This window comes from Canis lupus, chromosome 21, assembly GCF_003254725.2.
Source record: "Canis lupus dingo isolate Sandy chromosome 21, ASM325472v2, whole genome shotgun sequence".
Lineage (NCBI taxonomy): Eukaryota > Metazoa > Chordata > Mammalia > Carnivora > Canidae > Canis > Canis lupus.
In genome coordinates, this window is record NC_064263.1 from 20,918,762 (window position 1) to 20,945,786 (window position 27,025).

General features: G+C 39.4%; 2 protein-coding genes and 1 long non-coding RNA gene across 8 annotated transcripts in view; 1 reads left to right on the top strand and 2 right to left on the bottom strand.

The window, feature by feature from the left end:
* On the top strand, positions 1-27,003 carry ALG8 (ALG8 alpha-1,3-glucosyltransferase). 6 transcript variants are annotated; one of them, XM_025419533.3, is made up of 13 exons: positions 1-158; positions 4,030-4,108; positions 9,379-9,572; positions 11,709-11,818; positions 13,286-13,353; positions 16,135-16,261; positions 16,511-16,614; positions 17,444-17,564; positions 21,026-21,165; positions 22,634-22,773; positions 24,319-24,416; positions 24,743-24,815; positions 26,557-27,003. In XM_025419533.3, the coding sequence occupies exons 1-13, from the start codon at positions 64-66 to the stop codon at positions 26,786-26,788; spliced, it is 1,581 nt and encodes a 526-aa protein (XP_025275318.1). In that variant the 5' UTR covers positions 1-63; the 3' UTR covers positions 26,789-27,003. The 6 variants fall into 6 exon arrangements, with proteins under 6 accessions (XP_025275318.1, XP_025275320.1, XP_025275319.1 ...); XM_025419536.3 differs by lacking the exon at positions 1-158 and adding an exon at positions 644-2,371; XM_025419535.3 differs by lacking the exon at positions 24,743-24,815.
* The window catches only part of LOC112642122 (uncharacterized), a 45,037-nt gene continuing 18,336 nt past the window's right edge, over positions 325-27,025 (bottom strand). Inside the window, exons 3-5 of the long non-coding RNA XR_004807937.2 lie at positions 14,805-17,782; positions 8,329-8,394; positions 325-650 (exon numbers count right to left, since the gene is read on the bottom strand). This is a non-coding gene — a long non-coding RNA (uncharacterized LOC112642122). The remainder of the gene's footprint in view (positions 651-8,328; positions 8,395-14,804; positions 17,783-27,025) is intronic.
* On the bottom strand, positions 19,258-20,201 carry LOC112642119 (60S ribosomal protein L6-like). The gene is given in 2 exon segments (XM_035704139.2): positions 19,258-19,817; positions 19,820-20,201. Coding segments are annotated over 2 exon segments (858 nt in total). The 5' UTR covers positions 20,166-20,201; the 3' UTR covers positions 19,258-19,305.

Sequence of the window (27,025 nt, forward strand, 5' to 3'; positions counted from 1 at the left end):
TCCCCGCATGCGCGGGAGCCCGGATGCGGATCCGATTGGTTCCAAGCGCGCGACGCTGCGGCAATGGCTGCCCCCGGAGTTGCGGCGTGTGGTGGAAATTGGTTCTCGGCTCTGGCGCTCGGGGTGACTCTCCTCAAATGCCTTCTCATCCCCACCTAGTAAGGGACCCGCGCCGCGGTTGGTCAGAGCGGGAATGAGGAGCGTGGACGCCCGTGGGTGGGAGGAGGAAAGGGGGCTTGGAAGTCGGGCGCTGTGCTTCCCATGCCGCGGATTGATCGTTACCTTTTTTTTTTTTAAGATTTTATTTATTTATTCATGACAGACACTGAGAGAGAGAGAGAGAGAGAGAGGCAAGACACAGGCAAGACACAGGCAGAGGGAGAAGCAGGCTCCACGCAGGAAGCCCGACGCGGGACCCGATCCGGGGTCTCCGGGGTCACGCCCTGGGCCGAAGGCGGCGCCAAACCGCTGAGCCGCCCGGATTGATCGTCGCTCGACCTGAGAACTAGATCACAGCCCTGGTCGCTGGCTTCGGCGTTTCTAAGCCTTGGGTCCTCATCTTAGTGTGCAGGTTAAGGACACCCACCTCCGTCGTTCACTCAGCGGTAGTTCGCAGTGGCCCGGTGGCGAGCCACCAAGTCCTGGAGGTGCTGTGAGGAGAAAGACGTTTCCGGGTTCTGCCCTCGATAGAATTCGTGGGGGCAGATGGACAGAAACGATAGTGTTAGGATCTGTGAAGGAAATAGAGTCACTGCGGGTCTTTTCTCCTTGAGGAGGTGATGTTTAAGTTAAAATTCGAAGGATGAAGGAAGCAATGTAAAACAGCTCAGTCACAGGAGAGAATAAACGTGAAGGAGGCCTTTGTGGTAGGAAAGAACTCAGCGTTCTGGGGACAGCAATGCCCATTGTTGCTGAAGAGCAATATGGCAGGAGGAGAGTGGCACAGGATGAGGTGGGCAGTGGCCAGATCACACAAGGTTAGGCCATTTGAAAAATGGAGGGGCAAGTCTGAAAGCATGGAAACCAGTGAGGAAGCAACCACCAAGTAATGCGTATTCTGCGGGAACTCAATATTTGTTAATATTAGCTTCCACCATCTGTTCTTCCTTCCTAAATCTTATGCAGTGATTTCGCCCTTCCTCTAGGTCTCCCTACCCTTTCCCAGGTTTTGGTTTACTGATAATGTTTGCTTCAGTTCTTGGTGATAACCTGTTGGGTATGGAAGGAAGAGTTGTATGTATAGAGTGTGCATCCACACTGATGTGTATATGTACTTATATAAGCAATGAAGTGTGTGTAGGTTTAGACTTACACTTAGGAAAAGGAGGAGTTGGCCAAACTTTCTGCATCACTGAAAGGAAATAAACTTCTTTCCATTTTAAAGGCAAATTGGAAAAACCCTTCTAAAATGTGAGAAATTCCTTTCAAATCAGAGTGAAAGGGAATTTTTGCATATAAAGTGATGTTTTTTGCTTTAGTTACTTAAGCCTAGAGATGGGTCTTCAGGGTTGTTTCTTTGGTCCAGGATTAAGAATGTATGTAGTTGTAGTTAATGCTCTGCTTCTCAAACTGTAAAACCCGGGGATGTGAGAGGGAAGCTACAGGATAAATGTAAATATAGTCAGCAAAGTGTTAACTGCTTTTTACATACCAGGTATTGTGGGTAGGCAATACAGGGGAGGACAGAATGGATATGATCACTAACCCTGTAAGAGTGTAGTTTTGTGGGATAACAGTTCCAGACACAAATCAACACAAATATGTAATTACATAACTATACTTGTGTTAAAAGCATTACGAAGGAAAAGAATGGGATTCTATAAGGGGACTAACCCGGGGGACTTACTTTAGATTGGGTGTCAGGGAAAGCCTCTGAGGAATTGACATGTAGTTGAAGGCCTGAAGATAGGCCCAGTACATATCTTTTGATAAACATGGGTAAATGCATTTCTGTTGAGTACTGTATATACTTAGAAATGGAATTGCTAAGTCGTGGCTATCAATTTTGAATTGTGATTTTGAGGCATCTGTAGAAAATTTCAGTGTCAGCAGAAATTTGGGGATGTCTGTCTCTAGAACTCAGAAAAGAGATCAAACTTGTATTGTGGTATGGGAGTCATTGTACAGTTGATAATGGACGCAATAAGTATGAATAAGATCATCCAGAGCGGAGTAAGTTCCATAAAAAGAGGACCAAGAACTAAACTTACGGGAACACCAGCATTTACCTGGTGAATACTGAAATGGAAAGCCATGGAACAGACATAGAAGGGGTTGGCTAGGAAACTCAGGAGAGTTGTCACCGGAAAGATTGTATAAAACATTGAGAAGTGTTCATCGGGTTTTGCTGCGGAATTCATAGTTGACTTTGGTGAGTAGTTAACTTAGCAAGAATGTATTGAGCCCATCCACGTATCAGGGGCTCTTCAAGATGTGGAGGGGAAGTACAGCAGTGGACAAACAGAAAAAAATTATTCTAAAGAGGGAAAAGGGTATAGAATATTCCACCCCAAAATAAGGCTCTTTGGCCTAAGGATTATTGGGGGCTGATTATTTGGAGAAACTGCAGACACAGGAAAATCTCTGAAAGCAGAGTAGAAGTTGCCCTTTTATAAAGAAAATTTAGGGGATCCCTGGGTGGCGCAGCGGTTTGACGCCTGCCTTTGGCCCAGGGCGCGATCCTGGAGACCCGGGATCGAATCCCAGGTTGGGCTCCTGGTGTATGGAGCCTGCTTCTCCCTCTGCCTGTGTCTCTGCCTCTCTCTCTCTCTCTCTCTCTCTCTCTCTGTGTGACTATCATAAATAAAGAAAGAAAGAAAAAAAGAAAATAAAATTTACAGTAGCAAGGGGGCCTGTATTGGGAAAGGAGCTGTTACCAGAGATCCCTTTTTCACCTGAGAGACTAATCTGCTGGGAGGGCAACCTTTGTGCACCAAACATCCTCTTCTGGCTCTAGTAAATTGCCGTATCCCCATTGGAAAGCCCAGGCCCCTATCCCTTTCCTCAGCTTAGGGTGGTATATAAGCCTCAATCATTTGGCTGCCTTCTAAATCTCCTATCTTTCTCTGTTCTTTTGGGGCTTTCATATATACATGTATTCTTAAAATTGGCTTTTTTTTTTTCTCCTATTAATCTGTTTTATGGCAGTTTAATTCTTTGGCCAGTTACAGAATTTACAAGGGTAGAAGAGAACCTGTTTCTTTCCCTGCAGTGGAGATGCTTGACTATATTTATGTATAGTGAGGAATTTGGAGACATGGGAAAGGCATGGCAGGAGCCTTTTCCACCTTTGCTTTCTGATGAACTCCTACTTATCCCTGAAGATCTAGTTGGTGTGTGAAGCATTTTCCAGATAATGAATTTTGTTAGAATTCTTTATGAGGGATCCCTGGGTGGCGCAGCGGTTTGGCGCCTGCCTTTGGCCCGGGGCGCGATCCTGGAAACCCGGGATCGAATCCCACATCGGGCTCCCGGCGGGTGGAGCCTGCTTCTCCCTCTGCCTGTGTCTCTGCCTCTCTCTCTCTCTGTGTGTGACTATCATAAATAAATAAAAATTTAAAAAAAGAAAGAATTCTTTATGAGCAAGAGTAAGTTACTTCTGAGCAAGAATAGCCAGAGGACTTCTGTTGTTTAAGTAGGACTTTTGGTCAGCCCTTCAGATAACTCTAAGAACCTTTTCACTTTTATATAGATCCCCAACTTTTCCAGAAGGCCAGATAAGTACAGTGTTTCAGGATTATGTAATGCCTGTTTGTGTTTTTATAGGATCATGAATATCACTATACAGGAGTGTTTGTCCATTTAAAAGTATAATTTTAGAAATGTGAAATGGAGGGGCCCCTGGGTGGCTCAGCCGGTTGAGTATCCAAATTTTAATCTCAGCTGGGGTCTTGATCTCACGGTCATGAGTTTAAGCCTCCAGCTGGGCACTACACCAGGTGTGGTATCTACTGTTTAAAAAAAAAAAAGAAATGTAAAATTAATAAATGTGACAAAATCTCATTTCACTCATCCGATTGTTTTGAATAGCCATTCCACAGATTTTGAAGTACACCGAAACTGGCTTGCTATCACTCACAGTTTGCCAATATCACAGTGGTATTATGAGGTAAGTTTTAATTTTCACTTTTTCGGTGGCTTATCTATTATGGTGATAATGTGATATCATATAAATACTACTGATGTTAAAACAGTTTTCCAGGAGAAAAAGTTTTCCATGTAATTATAAGTCTAATTAATCTTCATAAAAATTGTCTTTTTTACTCCATTCTGTCCTCTGGCACTATTAGGGAATCCTATTACTTCAAAATGAGTTTCCCAAACTATAAATTGGGAATTATAATATTCGCCACACTCTTTTTGAAAGAATTTGGGATTAAGAGGAAAAATTGGATTCTAGGCCTGGCTCTGCCATAGCACAGAAAATATATTTCATTTCTCTGAGCCTTAGTTTCTCATCTGGCACATAAGGATTTGGAATGAATTATTTCTAAGATCCTATTCCCTATATTTAGTGATTTATGAGAAAAGGAATAGTCAAATGTGATATGCAGGCTTCTGGTAATATAAAGCATTCTCTTCTATTATTTATAAAACCTATGTATTTTTGTTTCTGGTATGAATTACTAAGCTGCAAATGGTATTTCATGAAAAACAGACATCACTTCAGAAGTGTCTTCGTCAAAAACAGCACTCTGCTGCAGGGAGATTTTTTTTTTTTAAGACAATCTAAAGCTTTCTGTGAATTTGTTCTTGCTTTGAAGGGGGTTTTTTTGGCCAGATCAGAACAATCCTTAATAGCTTAAGAACAATGACCTGAAGGACCAAGTTCCTTCTTATATATAAATTTGTGATGGGAATATTAAGAATCGGTAAGCAATTACTTTAAAATAAAGCGTTTACTTTAAAGTATTTCAGTTTGCATGTATGCAGACCAATTAAAAGACATTATATGTGGCATAGTGGTCAAGAGTTTGGGCTTTTTATTTCAGACTGTGTCTGTGTGACTTGCAGCGCTGCCACTTAATGCCCAAGCTTGAGTTCTCAAAGCCTCAACACACCTAACTATTAATGATAATAAGTATTAGAGTGAAGTGAATATAATGCTTATAGTACTTAGCACAGTGCTTAGAACAGAAGTGCTCAGTAAACATTATTAAGGGTTAATAATTGGCATTATTCATATAATGACTCTTAGACTGTAAATGAAAAGGCAGCTCCTGTCTCCCCTCTCTTTCTGACCATTTCCTCTTTGTTTCCTTTGCCAGCTCTCCCTCACCTGCACACCCTTCCAACAGCTGATACTCTTCTAGGGTTCTCTTTGTGGTCCTTGTGTTTTTAATTCTGTAGTTTTCTGGATGTTCTTTCTCATTTACTCCTATAACTTTCACTACTATCTGTTATTTTAGGACTCCTAAAACTCTATGTAGGCCAGAGCTGTTTTCTTTATCAGTTTATTTTGGATAAAAGAGGCTTATGTAAAAGATATCCTTGGAGCCCTGGCTGGCTCAGTCACTAGAGCATGTGAGTCTTGATCTTGGGGTTGTGAGTTCAAGCCCCACATTGGGTGTAGAGCTCACTTTAATTAAAAAAAAAAAAAAGATGTTCTAGTAATGGTATACTACTTTGTTCTTTCTGCTCTCCTCAAAAATAACAACAAAAGCCAACAAGGAGTAAAACTCCGTTCTGGGCAAGGCTTGACTACATGTGAGAAGAGGCTCACAGTAGGAGATAAGGCTGAAGAGGTACATTCAGTCAGGTCTGGAAGGGTCTCTCTGTCATACTAAAGGGAGTAAACATGTGAACAGTGGACTGCTTAACTGTGACTTCTAACCTGCCTTTCTGCTCTGGCTTTGCTTAAATTGATTGGTTAACTGATTGGGAAAGACACCCAAAATACCCATAGTAAATATTTACAGAATGAACACAGTTGTTTTGAATCTTCGTATGAAGAGGTTGGATGTTTCTGTATTTGAAGATACAGCTCTTGGAGAGAGCAAGATAAGAGTCCCTCATGTACAGCAGTGTGGTAGCAGCCAAGGGCGTTACAGCTCAGACCAGATATCATGAAACCAGCACAGACTGACGACAGCCAGAACTGATAACCAGCAGAACCAGAAGAAGCCTGCAAAGACCCAAGACTGATTAGACTCCTTTAAAGGAGGATGACTTTTTCAGCAAACTGTTAGGCTCTTCAGACGCTGACCTTTTCACTGCATTCAACCTCTGGAGAGTGACAATTTGCAGCAAAAGTCTTCCCCTTTTAAAGGAGTCTAATCAGTCTTGGGTCTTTGCAGGCTTCTTCTGGTTCTGCTGGTTATCAGTTCTGGCTGTCGTCAGTCTGTGCTGGTTTCATGATATCTGGTCTGAGCTGTAACGCCCTTGGCTGCTACCACACTGCTGTACATGAGTCCTTGCTTGACGTGAGTGACTCCATCTTGATTTCTACAGCTCTGTTGTAGTGGCTTACTGAGCTAATGGATTTGGAGTCAGGAGACCCCAGTTCTGAGTTCCAGCTCTACCCGGTATTAGTTAAATGACGGAACTGTTCACTTGGGAGAAAATGATAGCTAGTAGCTTCACAGGCTTCCAAGCTCTTTAAGTAAAAAAAATGGCCCCAGATGGAAATCCTTGAGATCAAGAGAACCTTCTGGGTTAGATTTGGAAAGTCTTAGGCAGCCCCGGTGGCTCAGCGGTTTAGCACCACCTTCAGGCTGGGGCGTGATCCTGGAGACCCAGGATCGAGTCCCACATCAGGCTCCCTGCATGGAGCCTGCTTCTCCCTCTGCCTGTGTCTCTGCCTCTCTCTGTGTGTGTCTCTCATGAATAAATAAATAAAATCTTTTAAAAAAGAATGATTTGGAAAGTCTTTAGGGAATAAGGACAGCATATAGAGAGCCTCTGAGTGATGTGGGATTGAGAATAGCTAAGAAAGGACAAGGACACTTTGTTTTGGAAAAAAGACAACCTCCCAGGCAGCACTTGTCCCTCCCAATTTTTTTCTGTGCTTCCTGGTCCTTATTTTAAAGTAATAAACGTGTGAATAAGATAAAGTAAGAGAAAACCTCATAGATGTTCTATAGGGTAAATAGCTTTTTAAGCATAGAGTGAACTCTAACATGGAAAACTGTAGCTGGGAACTGCAGATGTTATTGAAGTCAAAGTTAATAATGACTTCCTTGGAATTACATGGAGTTTTAATTTCTAAACTCGTTTCTTAAGTATCTATACCGTAGTAAGAAAACATTGTTGATCATTTGCTATTAAATGTGAGTTTATTTATAAATTATGCAAATACTGCTTTATTAATATACTGTTAAAAATAGGCACTAAAAAGGATGAGATTAAAAAATAGAATTTCTAATTTTTCTATCTACAGTTTATTTTTTTTTAATTTATTTATGATAGTCACACACAGAGAGAGAGAGAGAGAGAGAGAGGCAGAGACACAGGCAGAGGGAGAAGCAGGCTCCATGCACCGGGAGCCCGACGTGGGATTCAATCCCGGGTCTCCAGGATCGCGCCCTGGGCCAAAGGCAGGCGCTAAACCGCTGCGCCACCCAGGGATCCCTCTATCTACAGTTTAATAGCTCATCTTGTTCACAGTCCACATTGGAAACTTGGAATTAGGGAAGGAAACTTCTTGTGAGGGAAAGCTTAATGGGTATGTTCTTAGCTTGAGTGCCCTAGGAGAGCCTCTGGGTTTGCCTCTTCTAAGGCTTCTACATTTTTATACTTGCAGGGGGAGTAGCTAGGCTACATCTGATCTGGACCTAAAGTTGTCATTTATCCTTACCATTAACAAAGAGCTGACAAATAGTTTGTCTGAGCCCCTATTACCTCATTTTATACCACAGAATGACCCTAAATAGTAGTCCTGTGGGCACCCAGTTAGTACCCAGTGAACCCTCAGTGCAATTCCAGAAGGAGAGGGCTTTTCCATTGAAAGGAGCAACAAACACAGAATAGGGAGATTATTAGGTCTGAGCTCTTAGAGGTGCAAGGTCCAAGTTTAGTTTCAGGGACAGTCTATGGTGAGAATAATGATTTTTTAAGTGGTAGTAAATAATGTTTATTGATACTGGTTCAATGCTATATAAACAGTATTTTGTATATGTATATAAAATTTAATAAATAACCCATAAAGTATGTACTACTACTCTGTTGTTTGGATGAGGAAACAGACTTAGAGAAATCTAAAAAAATAATATCCTGAAATTACATACTTCATTTTCATATACTCTACATTTCATATGATCTGCATTTATATTTACTTGTTAGTAACTGTCATTCACTTAACTAATGATTAATAATATACCAGGTACTTACTAAATGTTCAGAATACAGAAATGGCAAAGAGTGGCTTTTGCTCTCTTAACTTCAGTATCTCATAACCTATTGGAACAAAAGGTAAATAGCATTTGTCTTTCTTTTTTTTTTTTTTTAAGATTTTATTTATTTATTCATGAGAGAGACAGAGACACAGGTAGAGGGAGAAGCAGGCTCCATGTCGGGAGCCCGATGCGGAACTCGATCCTGGGTCTCCAGGATCATGCCCTGGGCCGAAGGCGGCGCTAAACTGTTGAGCCACCCAGGCTGCCCCTAGCATTTGTCTTTCATTTTGCCATTTATAACTGTATTTCATATGTATTATATCAACTAACCCTTACAATATGTATTTTACAAATAGGAAAATTGAGTCTGAGTTAGAACTTGAACCCAAGCTAGTGAATCATTTGTTATGCTATAGCTCCCTTTTTATATTTAGATAAGCAGCATTGTATCAAAACCAAGTTTATTACTGCAAGTTTCATTAATTTCCTTTTGAAATATTGTTGATTCTAGTTAAGGAAATTGAAGACCATATTAGGGGATCCCTGGGTGGCTCAGTGGTTTAGCGCCACCTTTGGCCCAGGGCGCGATCCTGGAGTCCCTGGATCGAGTTCCATGTCCGGCTCCCAGCATGGAGCCTGCTTCTCCCTCCTCCTGTGTCTCTGCCTCTCTCTCTCTCTCTCATAAATAAATAAATCTTTTAAAAAAAATTGAAGACCATATTAAATAACTTAGGAACCAGGTGTGGTTGGTGTTCTGCTCAGTCTTCCATAGGAATTACTCTATTAATTTAGGTCATTTTTTGTTGTTGTTGTTTATTTATTTGGGGTAATCTCCAACCCAAACATGGGGCTCAAACTCACAACCCCCAAATCAAGAGTCACATGTTCTTCCAACTGAGCCAGTCATGCACCATAGGTCATATCTTAAACGGGATTTCATTTCATGTGTTTTCTTAAAGACTAGAGAATGAAGATTTTTAATCTTTATATCCACTTTGTTTATTGAGTTATTTAGGACATGTTCTATCTTTGATTTTTACCACAGGCAACTTCAGAGTGGACCTTGGATTACCCTCCATTTTTTGCATGGTTTGAATATGCCTTATCACATGTTGCCAAATATTTTGATCAAGAGATGCTGAATATCCATAATCTGAATTACTCCAGCTCAAGGACCTTGCTTTTCCAGAGATTTTCTGTCATCTTTACAGATGCACTCTTTGTGTATGCTGTCCACGAGTAAGTCTGAGAATGTCATTTTATATGGAAGGTGTTGAGGACATAATATAGTATTAAGTAGCATTAACTGGTTCCTCATTTGGGGAAAAGTAAGTTCATATAATTGCAACTGCTAGAACAGTCTCGAACTCTGTATTTATGTTTTAAATGATAGAGTGAGTAATTACAGTAAACAGTCTCACTGAATCTTGTGGAAGAAAATGTGGGTTAAGGTAGAATTACAAGACCGAGGTGAAACAAGAAATTGTGAACATTGTGAAAGTGGTCCCAAATAGAGTTCTGTCTCCATTTCTCCTGCGTAGAATGGCTCTGTATGCTTTTCCTTCCGTTCTTGTGGCCGGCCCCCAGAGTCTTCTGTGACATACCCTACTCTTTAGGATATACATCCATACATACAGCACACACACATGCATTGTGCTGACTGCCAGTGGAATTTCCATTCTAGTAAACTCAGGAAATCTTACTGAGTATTTTTATTTGTTGTTTCTGGATTCTTTCCTTCATGAAGACCCTTTGCTAATTTTAAGTTATGTTTATATTTTATATTTTTATGTTTTGAATCTTCTGTTATAAGTTAATTTTTACTTGAATACACGTATATACAACATCTTGTACAGTGACTTCCAGGTAGTAAGTTCTCAGTTAATGTTAGTTTCTATTCTGTCCTTACTCCTGCAGGTACAGTTGTGACAGAGCACTAACTATGTCCCTTCAGTGAGCCTTATCACAAATGGATCATTTCTCTTTTGAGGCCCTGAACCCTTGCCCCATTCAGGAAAGAATTCCCGTGGGAATGCTTTAACCTCTGCTCTTTATCATGGAGTATTTCCTGTTTGACCCCTCACTTTCAATCTGTTTGTGACCTAGGAAGAGTTGGAAGGGAAGGCTTTTTTTTTTTTTTTTTTTTTTTTTTTTTTTTAAGGGAAGGCTATTTGTAATATATGCCTTTAAACTCAAAACATTTGAATTCAAGCTCCCAGGGAGAACATATATATAGGCAGAAAGAGGAGGGAGTAGAATTTATTTTCATTTGCAATGTTGAGGGAGCAGTTAAGATATAAATTGTTGAGACCTTATGTGCCAGCTCCCAGAATCAGACACCAACTATAGATAGTAACTTACTTAATTTTCTCAATTATCCTGTAAGGTTACTGTCTCTCTTGATGAGGGAACAGGCTCCATGGAGGAAAAGCAGGTTACCTTTTGGTAATCCCCTTTTCACTGCATCTTTATTGTCTATTTCTTTTGGCTTAGATTCCTGTTTTTAGGATTTGCCAATATTCAAGTGAAACACATTTTTAAGAATCTTTTTATAGGATTATACAGCTGTGTCAAAATTTTGGAAAACAGAAAATGACATATACACATAAAGTAAAAAATTACCCATACTTTTCCACTCAAAGCTATCACTATCAATATTTTGATACATATTATTTCACCCTCTCTTCTGTATCTGAATATAATTTTTGTAAAATAAAGATAGGACAATAATTTTTTGTCACCTTTTTGTTTTTTAAGATTTTATTTATTTACTCATGAGAGACACAGAGAGAGAGAGAGAGAGAGAGAGGCAGAGGAAGAGGCAGGCTCCATGCAGGGAGCCCGATGTGAGACTCGATCCCACCCTGAGCCAAAGGCAGACGCTCAACTGCTGAGCCACCCAGGCGTCCCTCATAGCTCTATTTTTAATTTGGCTGGTATGATATATAATTTAGAGTGCTGTATCATCTCAGTATGCTTTTTTTTTAAATATAGTTGACATACAGTGTTATGTTGTTATATTAGTCTCAGATATGGTCTGCATTTTTTACTCAAGGCTGATACAGTGTGTGCCCTCTCAATTTTCAAAATCCTCAATTTTCAAAATAAAATTGAGTTTATGGTGGTTGTTTTTTAATTTTTCATTTTATTAAATGAAGACTTTGTTTCAAATCATCATAGCTGAGAAAGAGACATGGAACTGTCCCTGAGTTCTTTGTTTCTGCTGTCACCTTTGTAAACAGTCAAGAACAGCCTGGATAGTTTATCAGGAACAGCTAATAAAATGGATCTGAGTGTATCAGAGTATACTCTGTACTAGTCTTGTGATATTCTAATGAAGATGAAAGTTATTTCTGCTTCCTTCCTGCTGTATAGGTGCTGTAAATGCATTGATGGGAAAAAAGCAGGTAAAGAACTTACAGAGAAGCCAAAGTTTATCCTATCAGTGTTACTGCTGTGGAACTTCGGGTTGTTAATTGTGGACCGTATCCTTAACATTTTCTGTACTATTCTCTTACTTATTCTGTTATATATATTAAGTATAAGATTATTTCTACAATGATGATTCTGAAATGTGAGCTGCTATTGAAAATGGGTCAGTGGGTTCCCCAAACTGTGGTTTCTTCGGGTTCTCCAACTATACCAGACTGATTGTTAGCGCATTTTGTCTCTGAAAAGTTAATGATGTTCAAGAACCAGTTAAAGCACTAGTAAGTTAAGCAGTATGCTGGGGTTTGTTAACTGTCTTTAATCATATATCTTAAATAGTTTTATAATATGTTATTCTAAATACCTTTCCTAGGAAACAGCCTACCTTAGTGTTGTTTGTGGGAACAGATAGGCCTTCATGCTTTTCCACCATCTTGTCTTACCACAAATTAACAGGCAAAGTTCTTTTTTTAAAAAAAAAAAAGTTTATATATATATATATATATATATATATATATATATATATATATATATAATTTATTTATTCAGGAGAGACACAGAGAGAGAGAAGCAGAGACACAGGCAGAGGGAGAAGCAGGCTCCATGCAGGGAGCCTGACGTAGGACTCGATCCTGGGTCTCCAGATTACGCTCTGGGCCAAAGGTGGCACTAAACCACTGAGCTACCCAGGCTGCCCAACAGGCAAAGTTCTTAAATCCAGAAGATTTGAGTGAAAATCTCAATGGTAAAAGCCTAATATTCACAATTTTCATAAAGGTAACCACGTATGAGGAAAACACCCAGACTTTGGTTGAAGTCTGACCTGGCCTCATCTCTTAGCTATGGCATTGCAGTAGCTTTAGGCCATATGTGGATTAATGGCTCTGAGCTCTAACTTCCTCACAGGTTCATTGTGAGGCTTACTAAGTAAGATTGTGTATTGATACTCTATACAAGGTGCTACATGCTAGTGGCCTTAAGTAGCTGTTAGGTCCCTTACCTTCTCATCCCTTTTTTTTTTTTCAAAAGATTTTATTTATTTATTCATAGACACACAGAGAGAGAGGCAGAGACACAAGCAGGTTCCACGCAGGGAGCCCGACGTGGGACTCGATTCCAGGTCCCCAGGATCACACCCCAGGCTGCAGGCGGCGCCAAACCGCTGCACTACCAGGGCTGCCCACCTTCTCATCCCTTAATCTAAAAAACAAAACCAAAAGATTTGCCCCATAGCTGCTGGGTCTTTAAGGTAGAAAAAAACATGGGAAAGTTTCCTGGTTTTCTTCTTAAACACAATTTTTTTATGCCCTATAATAATCCTTGACAATATATACACTTTAATAGAGTTTGTCTGATTTGATTCTGTTTACAGAAAACACATTTATGAGACGTCCAAACTGGGAGGAATATTTTTGTCTTTAGTTTTCTCATTAGGAAAGCGTTTACATTTTTATACCCAGTCTGCTAACACAGTTCAATTAAAATTTGATATCCTCTGTTGTCTTTCCTTAACCTAAGTCCAGATATTCATTTCCAGTACAATGGTTTTTTATTTGGATTAATGTTACTCTCCATTGCACGATTGTTTCAGGTAAATACAAAATAGGCTGATGAGATTTTTTTCCCCTTAGGTCTTGGTTGGTGCTTATAAAGGCAGCAGTATAATGAGTGATAGGCAGACTTATTTGACCAACTGTTTTGAATTGCCAAGCACTGTAGACACTTGCATTGAGTGTTTCTCTCAAATCCTGTCTTCTCTTTTGATAATAACTTTCTTCTTTTTATGCGTAGACTCTAAAAACTTGTTAGAGGGTGGCCGGCCTGAAATATACTTGAGGTGCTGTATTTGGTTCAAATCATTTATCTACAATGAAATCTTTAGTTTTTACCATGTAATAACTGATGGTAGGGTTTTACCATCAGAAGCAGGTAGCATGGTGACAGAAAGCATGGGATTTGAAATCAGAAGACTTGAGTTGAAATCCTGACTGACCCTAATAAACTATGACTCAGTGCTCACACAAATGCACTGGCTACTTTGGGTTAGGTACGTTATATTATATATAATATTGAGTAAACCTCACAACTACTCTGTGAAGTTGTAATTACTGTATTGTATTGTAAACCTCACAACTATTCTGTGAAGTTGTAATTATTACCCTCCTCTTTGTAGAGGAAGAAATCAGAAGTTCGGATTTCTGGGGCACCCCTCTGTATGCTGGCTCAGAATCCTTAGCATCAGGGTTTCAGGCTCTACAGAGAATTTTGATTCACAGTCATGTTTGGGAACCATTAACCCAAGCAAATCATTTAACCCCTCAGCCTCAGTTTTTGCATCTATAAAATGAAGTGTACCATTTGTTACATTCTTATTTGTAAAATGGGACTTCCTACTTGGGCTCCTGGGTGGCTCAGTTGGTTGTGAGCATCCAACTCTTGATCTCAGCTCAGGTCTTGATCTAAGGGTTGTGAGTTCAAGCCTTGCGTTGGGCTCTATAGTGGGTGCAGAGCCTACTTAAAATGGGGCTTCCTACCTCACAAGGACTTTGGAAAGATCAAATTTGATAATTTGTTTTAAAGTTCTTTGTCAACTATAAATGTCTAGTTTTTTTCTTCTAACCATAAAAAGCCACATAGTACTTAGAACGTAATTGGCATTCAATGATTGTTGAATAAAAGTTAGCTATAGAACCAGCTAGACTTTCTCTGAATCTCAAATAAATTATAAAATGGGTGACAAGAGATCTGAAACCCCCCATTCTCTTTCCTCATCATTCCTCATTCATCTATTCTAGACCACACCCAATGAGACAGTGAGAGAAGGAACTTGGCATTTCATGGTCCCTTTGGCAGTTTCCTTGCTGGACCACAGGAACATTATCTCATTTGATCCCCAGATTCCTGTGAGGTAGGTAGAATTCAGATTTATTTAGTTAAGTCAACTTGGGATTTTTTTTTGTTTGCTTTAAATCAGATTACCTTTAGTAGGGTCAAGTACTGTACTTGGTGCCTTCAGCCTGATAGTACTATATGTTTCCTTACCTGTAACAGCAGATTTAAATGGTTCTCTGGTAGCATAACATCATATATATTCTTTCGTACCCTCATTCCCAGCTCCTCCATGGAAATCAGCTCCAGCTGTTGTAAAACTGTAAAGGCGGGAAGGGTGATTGAATTCTCTGGGCTGTAGATCTTTAAAGAGAATTTGTAATGTGTTGTTATGATGTGTCCTGTATCTCAGCATCAAGCTTAGTATTGAGTAAATACTTTTTGCAGAAATGAACTAGGCTCAGTATAAAAACTAATGAATCACTTGCCTGTTTTCATCTTAGCTTGCATGTAGAATATTTGCCTGAATTTTAAAAATGTTTTATTATAGCAAACTTAAATCATATACAAAAGTAGAGAAAATACTACAGTGATCTACATACATGCACATACACACATCCCAGACATAGTATTTCATTAACTAGTTCAGAATATATGTTTTAAAATATGTATTTTTAATTACAGTAAAATACACATAAAATTAACTATCTTAACCATTTTTGAGTGTATAGTCTAGTATTGTTAAGTATATTCACATTGTCATGTAACCGATCTCCAGTGGGTTTTTTTAAGGAATTTATTTTTTTTTAAGATTTTATTTATTTATTCATGAGAGACACAGAGGCAGAGACACAGGCAGAGGGAGAAGCAGGCTCCATGCAGGGAGCCTGATGTGGGACTTGATCCTGGGACTCCAGGATCACGTCCTGGGCTGAAGGCAGGCGCTAAACCGCCAAGCCACCGGTGCTGCCAGGGATTTAATTTTTATAAATAGTTTTAGATTTATGGAAAAGTTGCAAAGATAGTGCAGAGTTCCTGTACCCCTCACCCATTTTCCCCTAATGTTACCGTCTTCTATAAAACTATGATACTGGGCAGCTCTGGTGGCTCAGCGGTTTAGCGCTGCCTTCGGCCTAGAGTGTGATCCTGGAGACCTGGGAACGAGTCCCTCATCGGGCTCCCTGCAGGGAGCCTGCTTCTCCCTCTGCCTGTGTCTCTGCCTCTCTCTCTCTCCTTTCTGTGTATGCTCATGAATAAATAAATGAAATCTTAAAAAAAAAAAAAAAAAAACTATGATACTTTCATCAAGACTAAGAAACCATGCTACACACCTGAAACTAATACAACACTGTATGTTAACTAATTGGCATTAGAATTAAAACTTTTTAAAAAAACAAAGACTGAAAAACTGACATTGGTGCAGATTTCACCAGTTTTTCCACTAATGTTCTTTTTTCTATTCCAAGATCCAATCAGGATACTGTATTACTACATTTAGTTTACCCTGAATTTTAAAGTAATGTTTCCCTTTTAAATCTCCTAGAAAAGGCATATGGAAGGAGCATTGCTCTTTGCTGTTCTTCTACATTTCAAGCACATCTACCTCTATGTAGCACCAGCTTATGGTATATACCTGCTGCGGTCTTACTGTTTCACTGCAAATAAACCAGGTAAGTTTCAGTGATAATACCAAAACCTTTATTTTATTTTTGCTTGACTTGGTAGCTTGCTTCATGAGAAGATTTTATACATACCTCTCAGCTATTGATCCTACAAACCCTTTGCCCATTCTGACTTTTCTGTGCCCTTGCCACAAGTAGATATTAGCGTACTATCAGGGGACACTTCTGGTTTTAGCACATTGTATAAGTTATGGTTTTCCATACTCCTAGAGTAATGGTAATGTTCCTTTTCTGTAGATGGGTCCATCCGATGGAACAGTTTCAGCTTTATCCGTCTTATTTCCCTGGGACTAATTGTTTTCCTAGTTTCTGCTCTTTCGTTGGGTCCTTTTCTAGCCTTGGTAAGTCTTATTTTCTTAATAAAGTAATATGTGTTTTTTGTTGTTGCTGATATTGTTGTTTAGAAAAAATAATAAAACCAAGAATGTATAAAATAAACAAAACTACCTTTTTCTTAGTCTTCCCCAGTGTGACTCCCCAAAGATAGGATGGTATTCTTTCTGACATTTTTGTTAATATTCAAACATGTATGTGTATATTTATATGTTTTACTCATGTCTTGCACACACAGGCACACACAGAATCGATGATCACTTTTCACAGATTTCCATATTTGCTAATTTGCCTACCTACTATAATTTATTTGTAACCCCCAAATCAGTACTCAGGGTGCTTTCACAGTCAATCACTGACAGCAAACATTCAAAGTACCTAAAATATTACACATGTTCAATAGATATTTTTCCCTTCTTCCCACACCCTGAATTCAAGTAATTAATTTTAATTCCGGCTAAAACTGAAAAGCATCACATCTTTTGTAAAGTCTTCCTTGGGGCCACCTTCTCTTCAGTAGACTTGAATAAGCTGCACTCTTTGTCCTCCTTTGCACCTCATAAATTCTTCTCTTATTATACTTCTCCCATAACAGTACTGGACTGGTATTCAGTGTATCTTGTCCCCCTAACAGATGAGAAGGTTAGACAAGAGGAGTTTGTGACAGTTGCTCAGGATCACACAACTACTCAAAGGAACAAAGACTGCAACTTAAAACTTTCCACACACCACGTCACAGATAGTTCCTTAGTTCTCTTATTGTTTTGTTGTTGTTGTTTAGTTTTCTTTTCGAATCTGGAAAAGATTGATCATCACTGTTGAATCTCTTTTCTACAGAACCAACTGCCTCAAGTCTTGTCTCGACTCTTCCCTTTCAAGAGGGGCCTCTGCCATGCATATTGGGCTCCAAACTTCTGGGCTTTGTACAATGCTTTGGACAAAGTGCTCTCCGTCATCGGTATAGTAGCAAGCCTTCTTACTTAGATGATGAATTTGGAAAGGATGAGTCACATTGAGAAATGGAAAACAGTGCTTTGTGCTTTGAATGGGCCTGAACTATTTGTCTAGCCATAAATTCCAGCTTTCAGCTCTAGGAACTCAGGCTTCAGTGCAGTAGACAAACTGTCTGTGCTCCTTACGAAAGCTGTCTGTGGCCGTGAGCTTGTTGATCCTTTCCTGGGGGAAAATATAAAATATTTAGACATTCTCAAAGTAATTTTTGCCTTAAGACAGTATTCAGGGATCCCTGGGTGGTGCAGTGGTTTGGCACCTGCCTTTGGCCCAGGGCGCAATCCTGGAGACCCGGGATCGAATCCCACGTCGGGCTCCCGGTGCATGGAGCCTGCTTCTCCCTCTGCCTATGTCTCTGCCTCTTTCTCTCTCTCTCTCTCTCTCTCTCTCTCTCTCTCTGACTATCATAAGTTTAAAAAAAAAATAAAAATAAAAATAAAAAATAAATAAAAGACAGTATTCAGCAGGGAAACGTAGTCTAGCCTGGGTGGCTCAGTGGTTCAGTGCATGATCCCAGTTTGGGGATCGAGTTCCACATCAGGCTCCCTGCATGGAGCCTGCTTCTCCCTCTGCCTATGTTTCTGCCTCTCTCTGTGTCTCTCATGAATAAATAAATAAAATCTTTAAAAAAAAAAAAGTTTGGGTAGTGATAAAAATATATATATATCTTGAGATCATCCTACTGAAAATAATTCATTCTGGAATAATTCTCAGTAGTTTGTGAATATAGCCTAACTTGATGGGAAATGGTGGGATCAAGAGAAAGAAAGGTCTGCAAATTCTGTCTCTAATGGGCCAGATAGTAAATAGCTTAGGCTTTGCAGACCACATAGTGTTTTTGTTTGTTTGCTTTATAACTTTGGAAAATATAAAAAAACTCTTTGTAGCTTTAGGGCTATACCAAAATGAGGGGATTGCTCACAGGCTGGGGATTTGGCCCTCAGGCTAGACTTTGCCAACCCCTGATCTAGAGTCTGATGACTTGGTTGGAGGTCCACCTGCATAAATTAATGGCTCTGTGGCATTGATCAAGTCACTTGATCTTCTAGCAATTATAATAAAGGGCTAATATAAGTGACTGTACCCGTGCAGCATGTTGTAAGAAACACACAATAATAAAGAAATACCGGGTTGTTGGTAGCAGGGGCTTTGGAGCCAGACAGACCTGGGTTTAATTCTACCACTTATCCCTTGTGTGACTTTGGACAACTTACACATCCCTCTGTGCCTTAGGGGCCTGAAAGTAATGGCTACAAAACTCTTGGCACATAATAGCTGCTCTTACTATTTTTGGTGCATACTTGTAGGAAATCATAATGTGATGTTCTCCCTCACCCACTATGAATCCAGCCTTGATGTTCATGGATCCTTACAAGGAATTTCTTAACATTTATATTTCAGAAACCTTAAACAACCAGCATGGTTATGAGATTCAAGGGCCACTTTCCTTGTCTGACTCAGGAAGCTACCCTGTATATTATCTTATTTATCCGTCTCCTCAGAGATGTCTTACCTGGAAAGTCAGTGGCAGGGAAATCATTACTAGCTTTAAGAGTGAATCATCAGACTGAAGAGAAAAGGAAAGAGGTTTAATGAATACAAAATATTTTGGTAGTCTGCACCTTGCTGCATTTCACTGATTTTTTTTTTAATGGATCAGTTGTTTAATTAGGTTCTTTGTAAGAAATTTAGAACACCAATTTGTGAGGGTAAACTCCATTTGTGAGAGAAAACACAGAGCGGAGGTAGCCCTGAAGCTGAGGAACAGCTTTGATTTTTGGCAGAATTTGCGAGTCCACAGCTTTCTGATCAACCTTGCGCTGCTCTGTAATCTCGTATTTCTCCTCTGTGTCAAAAATCTCCCCTTCCTGGTGTCTGGGTTTACACAGCTTCTTCTTGAAATAAGCATCAGTGAGATGTTTGGGGATTTTCACACTGCTTATATCAATTTTGGTGGAAGTGGCAATGACAAATTTCTGGTGTGTTCTACGCAGAGGAACTCGGTTGAGGGCCAGAGGTCCAGTCACAAGTAGCAAGCCACTGCTCAGTTGCTTCAGGAAAACTACCCTCTTGCCTCTGTGGCACCCAGTAAGGATGATCAAAATGGTCCCAGGAGTGATGCTAGCTCGCAACTGTCTCAAATGCTGACTGAAAGGTTTTTTGCCATGGCTCAACAGCTTGCGAGGCATATCTTCAGTAGATAATACCTAGGCATTTTGCGAAGTTTAACCACTCGGGTACCACCATTCTTGTCACCACCAACTGGTTTTGTAACGGTAGCAGGAACCTTCTCCTTCTTTTTCTTTTCAACCCTGGATTTAGCTGCCAAATACTTCCTCTTGTACATGGCTTTTCTGGAATACATAGCCGATCGAGAATATCTGCCAATTCCTCTGACTAGGACAGGGTTTTGGCTGCAGTGGGGCTTCCCCTTCTTTGGCGTTTTAGCCTTGAGGTTACCCTTCTTTGCCTTGCCACCAGCATTAACCTTCTTGGCTTCAGGTTTCTTCTCCTTAATATCCGGCTTCTCGGCTTTTTCGCCCGCCATCTTGCAAGATGGAAAAGAGCCATTTCACTGATTTTAAATGGCATTAGGCCCATGCAGGTGCTCAGATTGTCTGTTCTATTAGCTTATTTGGGATAGGGTTTGCTTCATCATCCTCAGACTTGGTTCATTTAATAAGTATTCCTTGAACCCCTAAGTACTGGGGCTGGAAATGAACTAATCATCATTTCCGCCTTTAAGAAACCCAATTGTAGTGGAGAAGTAAGTCCATAAACAGATAACAGAGACATGTACAAGGTCCATAGATACATATGTGTATCTAGCCCACAAGAAAATCAGCTCTACTTTTTAATTTAAAACCTTTCTCAGTTAAGGGAGTGAATTAGGAGTTAACTTTGCAAAGTGAGTAGGCCATTCTAAGCAAAGGGGACAAGTGTGGAGAGTGCTATGTCCCATCGGTAGTGGCCATGCCACATTTAATAAAGTGTAGGAGATGAAGCTGGAGTGGTAGGAAGGAGCTAGATCATGGAAGATACTCTATGCCATGCTTGAGAATATGGACTTTACTCTGTAGGCAATGAAGGATTCCAAGTTGGGGTGTGATGTGATCAGACCTACATTTTAAAAGCCTGCTTTATTTTCGAAGTGACCCCAGATTGCTCTTCATGCCACCTGCAAGCAAAGATCATTTTAGCTGCATGAATTCCCTATTCCAATGCAAACACTTCTTTGCATTGTATAATCTCAAGACCAGGGCATTTTAAGTAGAGTAGTACAGAATTGAGTTAATATATCCTGACCTTGAAGCAGCAATAAGATTTAGTAGCTTTTTCTTCCTCAAGGAGTTGGTAAAATGTGGTGTGCTATTGATGAAAATTAAACAATCTCTACGTATTCTGTAGGTTTGGAATTGAAACTGCTTGATCCCAACAAAATTCCCAAGGCTTCAATGACAAGTGGTTTGGTTCAGCAGTTCCAACACACAGTCCTTCCTTCAGTGACCCCCTTGGCCACCCTCATCTGTACTCTGATGGCCATATTGGTAAGAATTCACCCACAGTACTCATTTCTTGAGTTTTCTCTGTTTCTCTCTTGTATGGCTGGTTAATTTCAGCTTTCCAGTTTTTCCAGCTGTAGGACAAATACCATGATCCTGCTGCAAATGGAGGTATTTCATAGCAATTCTTGAGTAACTTTGAACACCTGAAGGAAAGATTACTAGTAAAACCCCTTTGAGAAAGATCCTCATTGCAGCTGTCAGATCGTCTGTTCACCCTCCAATGAGGAAAAAGGAAAAGCCCAGGGAGGAGGGGGCAAGGATTGCACTGTGGAGAAAGAAGGAAATGTGTGTAGTGGGGACATCCAGGTTTCTGTTGTTTTCATCCATGCTAACTAGTCAAAAATCCACAGTTGTCTCAACTGCATGGATATTTTTGTTTTGATGACGACTGCAGGTTAGAATCAGCAATGGCTATTTGAGCATCAAACATTGAATCTAACATGAGTCAGATGCTGATAGAGGCTTCATTCATAGCTTTTTTTTGTTAGGAATCACAGTGCTCTCAATTTCATGATATAATTTTAGCAACATTCAATATAAACTCAACCTTACCAACAATTATACTCAGCTTTAATTTTAGTTTCTAAAAGACCAAGCCTCACAAGACACCTGACCCCCACTTAATTAAGTGGCAGTACTAGTAGGTAATTAAGCTCTGCTGGCCTATTTGTTCCCATGTTCTAAGGTAAAAAAACTTTTATTTATCTTTATGTATTTTTTCAAACTTTTTAAAAATCTCAGCCTCATAAGCTGCATATGGCAGGCCATAGTTTTATTATAAAATACAGTCTAGGGGCAGCTGGGTGGCTCAGTGATTGAGTGTCTGTCTTTGGGTCAGGTCGTGATCCCCGGGTCCTGGGATTGAGTCTTGCGTCAGGCTCCCCATTGGGAGCCTGCTTCTCCCTCTACCTATGTCTCTGCCTCTTTCTGTGTGTCTCTCATGAATAAATAAATAAAATCATAAATAAATAAAAATGCTCCAGGCCACAAAGCTGGGTATGTGTTTATTAACATAGCAAAATCTAATTTATTAAAAAAAAATCTAATTTATTATTAGCCCCAGAATGTTGATGAACTTTTGCAGTTTAGCCTAATAGGTTCAGTGACTACTAATTAACTAATTGTGAAGGTATAATAAGGGGTTTTATTGGATATCCTAGAACTTAATTTTGTCATTTATCTTAATTAATTTTATCATTTATTATTATTATTATTATTATTATTATTATTACTTTAATGAGTTAAATATTTCCAAAAGCCTTTTTTCTCTCAGTGGTTTTTTTATAACTTCTGGTGGAGCGTTAAAGTGATGAATTATCCCAGTTTAATGGAGAATAGTCTAAGATCTATGGTTTTTGAGAGATGATATTAATTGTATTTGTCTGAACAATGTTTCTGTAAAGCCTGTTTTAAATGATATTGAAGTTTTACCTTTGCCTGTTGTTTCTAGCCCTCTGTTTTCTGTCTTTGGTTTAAACCTCAAGGGCCTAGAGGCTTTCTCCGATGTCTAATTCTTTGTGCCTTGAGCTCCTTCCTGTTTGGGTGGCACGTCCATGAAAAAGCCATACTCCTCGCAGTTCTCCCAATGAGGTAAGCATGTAGCTCAGCTGGCATTTCTGGCATATTTCACAATTGACCCTCTTGTTTTCTATTTGATCTGTTCCTTCTAGACCTGTTCAGTGGGATGGGCAAAGGCAAAGATGTACAGGAACAGATTTATACTAGGACAGGACAGGGACGCTTAACTTGGGATCCCTGGACCTGTGAAATTGCATGTATAGTTCTGCACTTTTTTTGTTAAGGGGTACTTTAGTGATTAAGAACCATGGCGCCAGGCTATTAGATCTGGATATTGAATGGCAGCATAGTATAGAAAAGTGTGGGCTTTGGTGTCATCACATCTGAGGAAATAAGGTTCCATAGTTGTTGTTGTTTCTTCTTCTTCTTCTTCTTCTTCTTCTTCTTCTTCTTCTTCTTCTTCTTTTTTAAGATTGTATTTATTTATTCAGGAGAGACACAGAGAGGGAGAGAGAGAGGCAGAGACACAGGCAGAGGGAGAAGCGGGTTCCATGCAGGGAGCCTGACGTGGGACTCTATTCCAGGTCTCCAGGATCAGGCCCTGGGCCAAAGGTGGTGCTAAACTGCTGAGCCACCCAGGCTGCCCTCCACAGTTTCTTCTTAAGTATTGTTAGTCAAAGTAAGGATTGAGTCCATTGTGGAATAAAATCTAACTTGTATAGCACTTCGCATTTTGCAGAACTCTTCTTGGGGTATTGGTAGGGGTTGTTTTGCTTTTTACATGTTTTTTTCTTTTTGAGCCTCACAACAACCTTTAACGTAATTAGGATAAATGGATATCATCCTGTCTTAACATCTACAGAAACTGGGGCTCAGAGAGTTTCAGTGACTTAATCCAAAGCCATACAACTACCAAGTAGCACAGCTAGGACTTAAACCAGATGTTATGATGCTGATTCCTATCATCTTTTCACTGTACCATGCTTGAAAAAAATTAAGTGCAATAGTATCCATTTTTGTATAAAATTAAAATTAAAACCAGATAGATAGATAGATAGATAGATAGATAGATAGATAGATAGTAATAGAATTAGCCTTTTTTTCTTGAGGTTTTTCTTAAATCCTGAGAGAAATTATTTAAGGTTTGAAGGAACCTTAAGCAAATTTGTCACATCAGTATATGGCTTCTTTAGATTCATTCAGCAATTTGGAGTTTCCAAAATAAGAAATAGAGCAAAAGTTCTGTCTTTAGTTAGAATTCATACCAAGCATCATCAGGCACATTAAACATTAAACTACCAAGTTCTGTTTCCCTGGCTATCACCACTAGGCAGCTCCCAATCCCACAACATCCCTTTCTCTGGAGAAGGCAGTTCTTCAGGGAAGCAGGACTCTTTTTGACTACTCCCGGTCTATGTGGTACATTCTTTTATGAGCTGCTAAATTTCCCCACTAAATTAATATTCTCAATTGAATTGTACTTGTAGCAAAGATCAGTATGCTATCTTATGCTTAAGCCAGTTCTAGAAATAATAATAATTGCAGTTTATTCAAGCTCTCTCAGTGTAAGTTTCAGTTGTTACTTTAAGGAATTATTATAAGAATTTTTATTTTTAGCCTTCTGTCTGTGGGAAAAGCAGGAGATGCTTCAATTTTTCTGATTCTGACCACAACAGGACATTATTCCCTCTTCCCTCTGCTCTTCACTGCACCAGGTAAACAGCTTTTCTTTTTTCTTTTTAAGAGAAAGAGATTTGATTGCCATGCCCTATGCCCTTTTCATCAGGGCCTAGAGATCAATACTGAGTTAAACAACCTTAAAATCTCTTGGAAGGAAAGAGTTCATCCACTGTCTTAAATAAAACTCCTAATTTGTCCCTAATCCTCATTATCTTTAGGTGTTACAAAAATGCACAGTTAAGCTGAAAAAGCATTGCTAACACTATATAGCTGCATCAGTGTGTTTATATTGCCTTAAGTATCACAAATCTTTTTCTTATCAATTGGATTATCATCTGTATTTTTTTTATTCTTTTAACAGAACTTCCCATTAAAATTTTACTCATGTTACTGTTTACCATCTATAGTATTTCCTCACTGAAGACTCTATTCAGGTAATCCAAAAGAGTACATTTAAAATTATGTTTGCTCTTGTGAAATGTTTATTGCCAAATGGTCAGCTAAGCCTTTTAAGAATATTTTTTACGTTACGACAGTAATAGAACATTTACGAATTGGCAAATTTTTTTTAAGGGAGAAATTACCCATAATCCTGTCATTCTGACATAACAACATAGTTCATGTCTTTATTTTTAGGGAGTATTTGAGAAGGGACTAAATTAAAACCTTATATGAAAAAATTGGAATGTAAAATATGAATTCTGAGTAAAACCACATAAATATAGATGCATAAAGCTAAAATATATATAAAAATTCTTGCCATAGAATTATGGGTGGAATTTCTTCTCTTTTAAACTTAATATAACATTATCTGTATAATTTTTTTTAAGATTTTATTTATTATCTGAGGGATGCCCGGGTGGCTTAGCAGTTGAACATCTGCTTTTGGCTCAGAGGGTTATCCTGGGATCCAGGATCCAGTCCCGCATTGGGCTCCTTGTGGAAAGCCTGGTTCTTCCTCTGCCTGTGTCTCTGCCTCTCTCTCGAATAAATAAATAAAATCTTTAAATTTTTTTTAATTAAAAAAATTTTTATTATTTTAGAGAGAAACCGTGTACATGAGCAAGGAATGGGGTAGAAGGGCAGGGAGAGAATCCCAGACTGACTCCCCCCCGATGCAGGGCTCGATCCCATGACCCTGAGATCATGACTGGAATGGAAACCAAGAGTCAGAGCTTAACCGACTGAGCCTCCCAGGCACCTCTGTATAATTTTTTATTAAAGTTTCCCTGTGATTCATATCTAATTGTATCCACGAGCCTTTTTTACTTAATTATATTAAAACTCAGATATAACCATGGGACCTAGCAATTTGACTCTGAGGTATATACCCAAAAAGAACTGAAGACAGGGACTCGAACAGATCCGTGTACACCAGTGCTCATTGCAGCATTATCCACAGTAGCCGAAAGGTGGAAACAACTCAAGTGTCTATCAGCCAGAGAATGGATAAAGAGAATGTGATGTGTACATGCAGTAGAATACTGGCCACCTGGAGAGGGGAATGAAGCACTGACACATTAGAACATGGATGAACCCTGAAAAACTTAGGCTAAGTGAGCTAAGCCAGACTCAAAAGGACAAAGATTGTATAAAATATCCAAAATAGGCAAATTCATAGAGACAAAGTAAATTAGAAGGTACAGAGTAGGGATGGGGGAAGAGGAATGTGGAATGGATTATTGCTTAATATTTCCAGAGTTCTTTTGGGGTGATAAAAATGTTTTAAAAATGGGTAGTGGTGATTGTAGCAGCATTGTCAGTATACTCAATGGTACTGAAATTCACACTTAAAAATGGTTAAATAGCAAATTATGTTATTTTACCAAAACAAACATTTTAAAAACCATCAATTATGTATCATTTACCATATCTTACTCCATTATCACAGCATCTAGCTGCCTTTCCGCTTTCAGACACATAGCTGATTCTCCTGGCAGCTTCAGCCAGGGGACAGTGTAGGTAGATAACAATTGGGTGAATTTGGATTGTTTGAGATAATGCAATGGCGTATCATTATCAATTTTTTCTAAATGTGGAATTTAATGCACTCTTTTGACTATGGCTTTGACTGTTCCTCAGGTCAGGACAGTGCAGATGGGAAGCTTTAGCTGAGGAATGTTTGCTAAACCAGAATGATTCATTTAAAATAGACTTTTCTCCTTTTTTCTTCAGAAAAGAAAAGACTCTTTTTAATTGGATGGAAACTTTCTACCTTCTCGGCCTGGCACCTCTGGAAATCTTCTGTGAATTTGTATTCCCTTTCACCTCCTGGAAGCTGAAGTACCCCTTTATCCCTTTGTTACTGACCTCAGTGTATTGTGCAGTGGGCATCACATATGCTTGGTTCAGACTGTATGTTTCAGTATTGACTGACCCTCCTGTCGGCAAGACAAAGAAACAATGAATAAAGGAACTGCTGGGATGTATTCCAAGCAATTATTTCATGGGAAATTAATCAGAACTTGAAGAAAGTTGCTGGTGGCATGAGCCATTCATTTCATTTGTTCTGTTTGGAGGACCATTCTTCTAAACTTGGCCTTGCCCAGCCTAGCAACCTGATTGTCACCATGGTGAGAAGCCACTTGTCCTCCAAAAGCAATAAAACACATTTGAAACAAATCTCGCCTTGCCCTGTTAAAAT

What these genes read in the sequence shown, in the direction of transcription:
- ALG8 (XM_025419533.3), top strand. Translation starts at nt 64, where the DNA reads ATGGCTGCCCCCGGAGTTGCGGCGTGTGGTGGAAATTGGTTCTCGGCT. An exon ending in TGGGTCCTTTTCTAGCCTTG is followed by an intron (nt 16,615 to 17,443) that starts GTAAGTCTTATT and finishes TCTTTTCTACAG; the next exon opens with AACCAACTGCCTCAAGTCTT. An exon ending in CAAAGTGCTCTCCGTCATCG is followed by an intron (nt 17,565 to 21,025) that starts GTATAGTAGCAA and finishes CGTATTCTGTAG; the next exon opens with GTTTGGAATTGAAACTGCTT.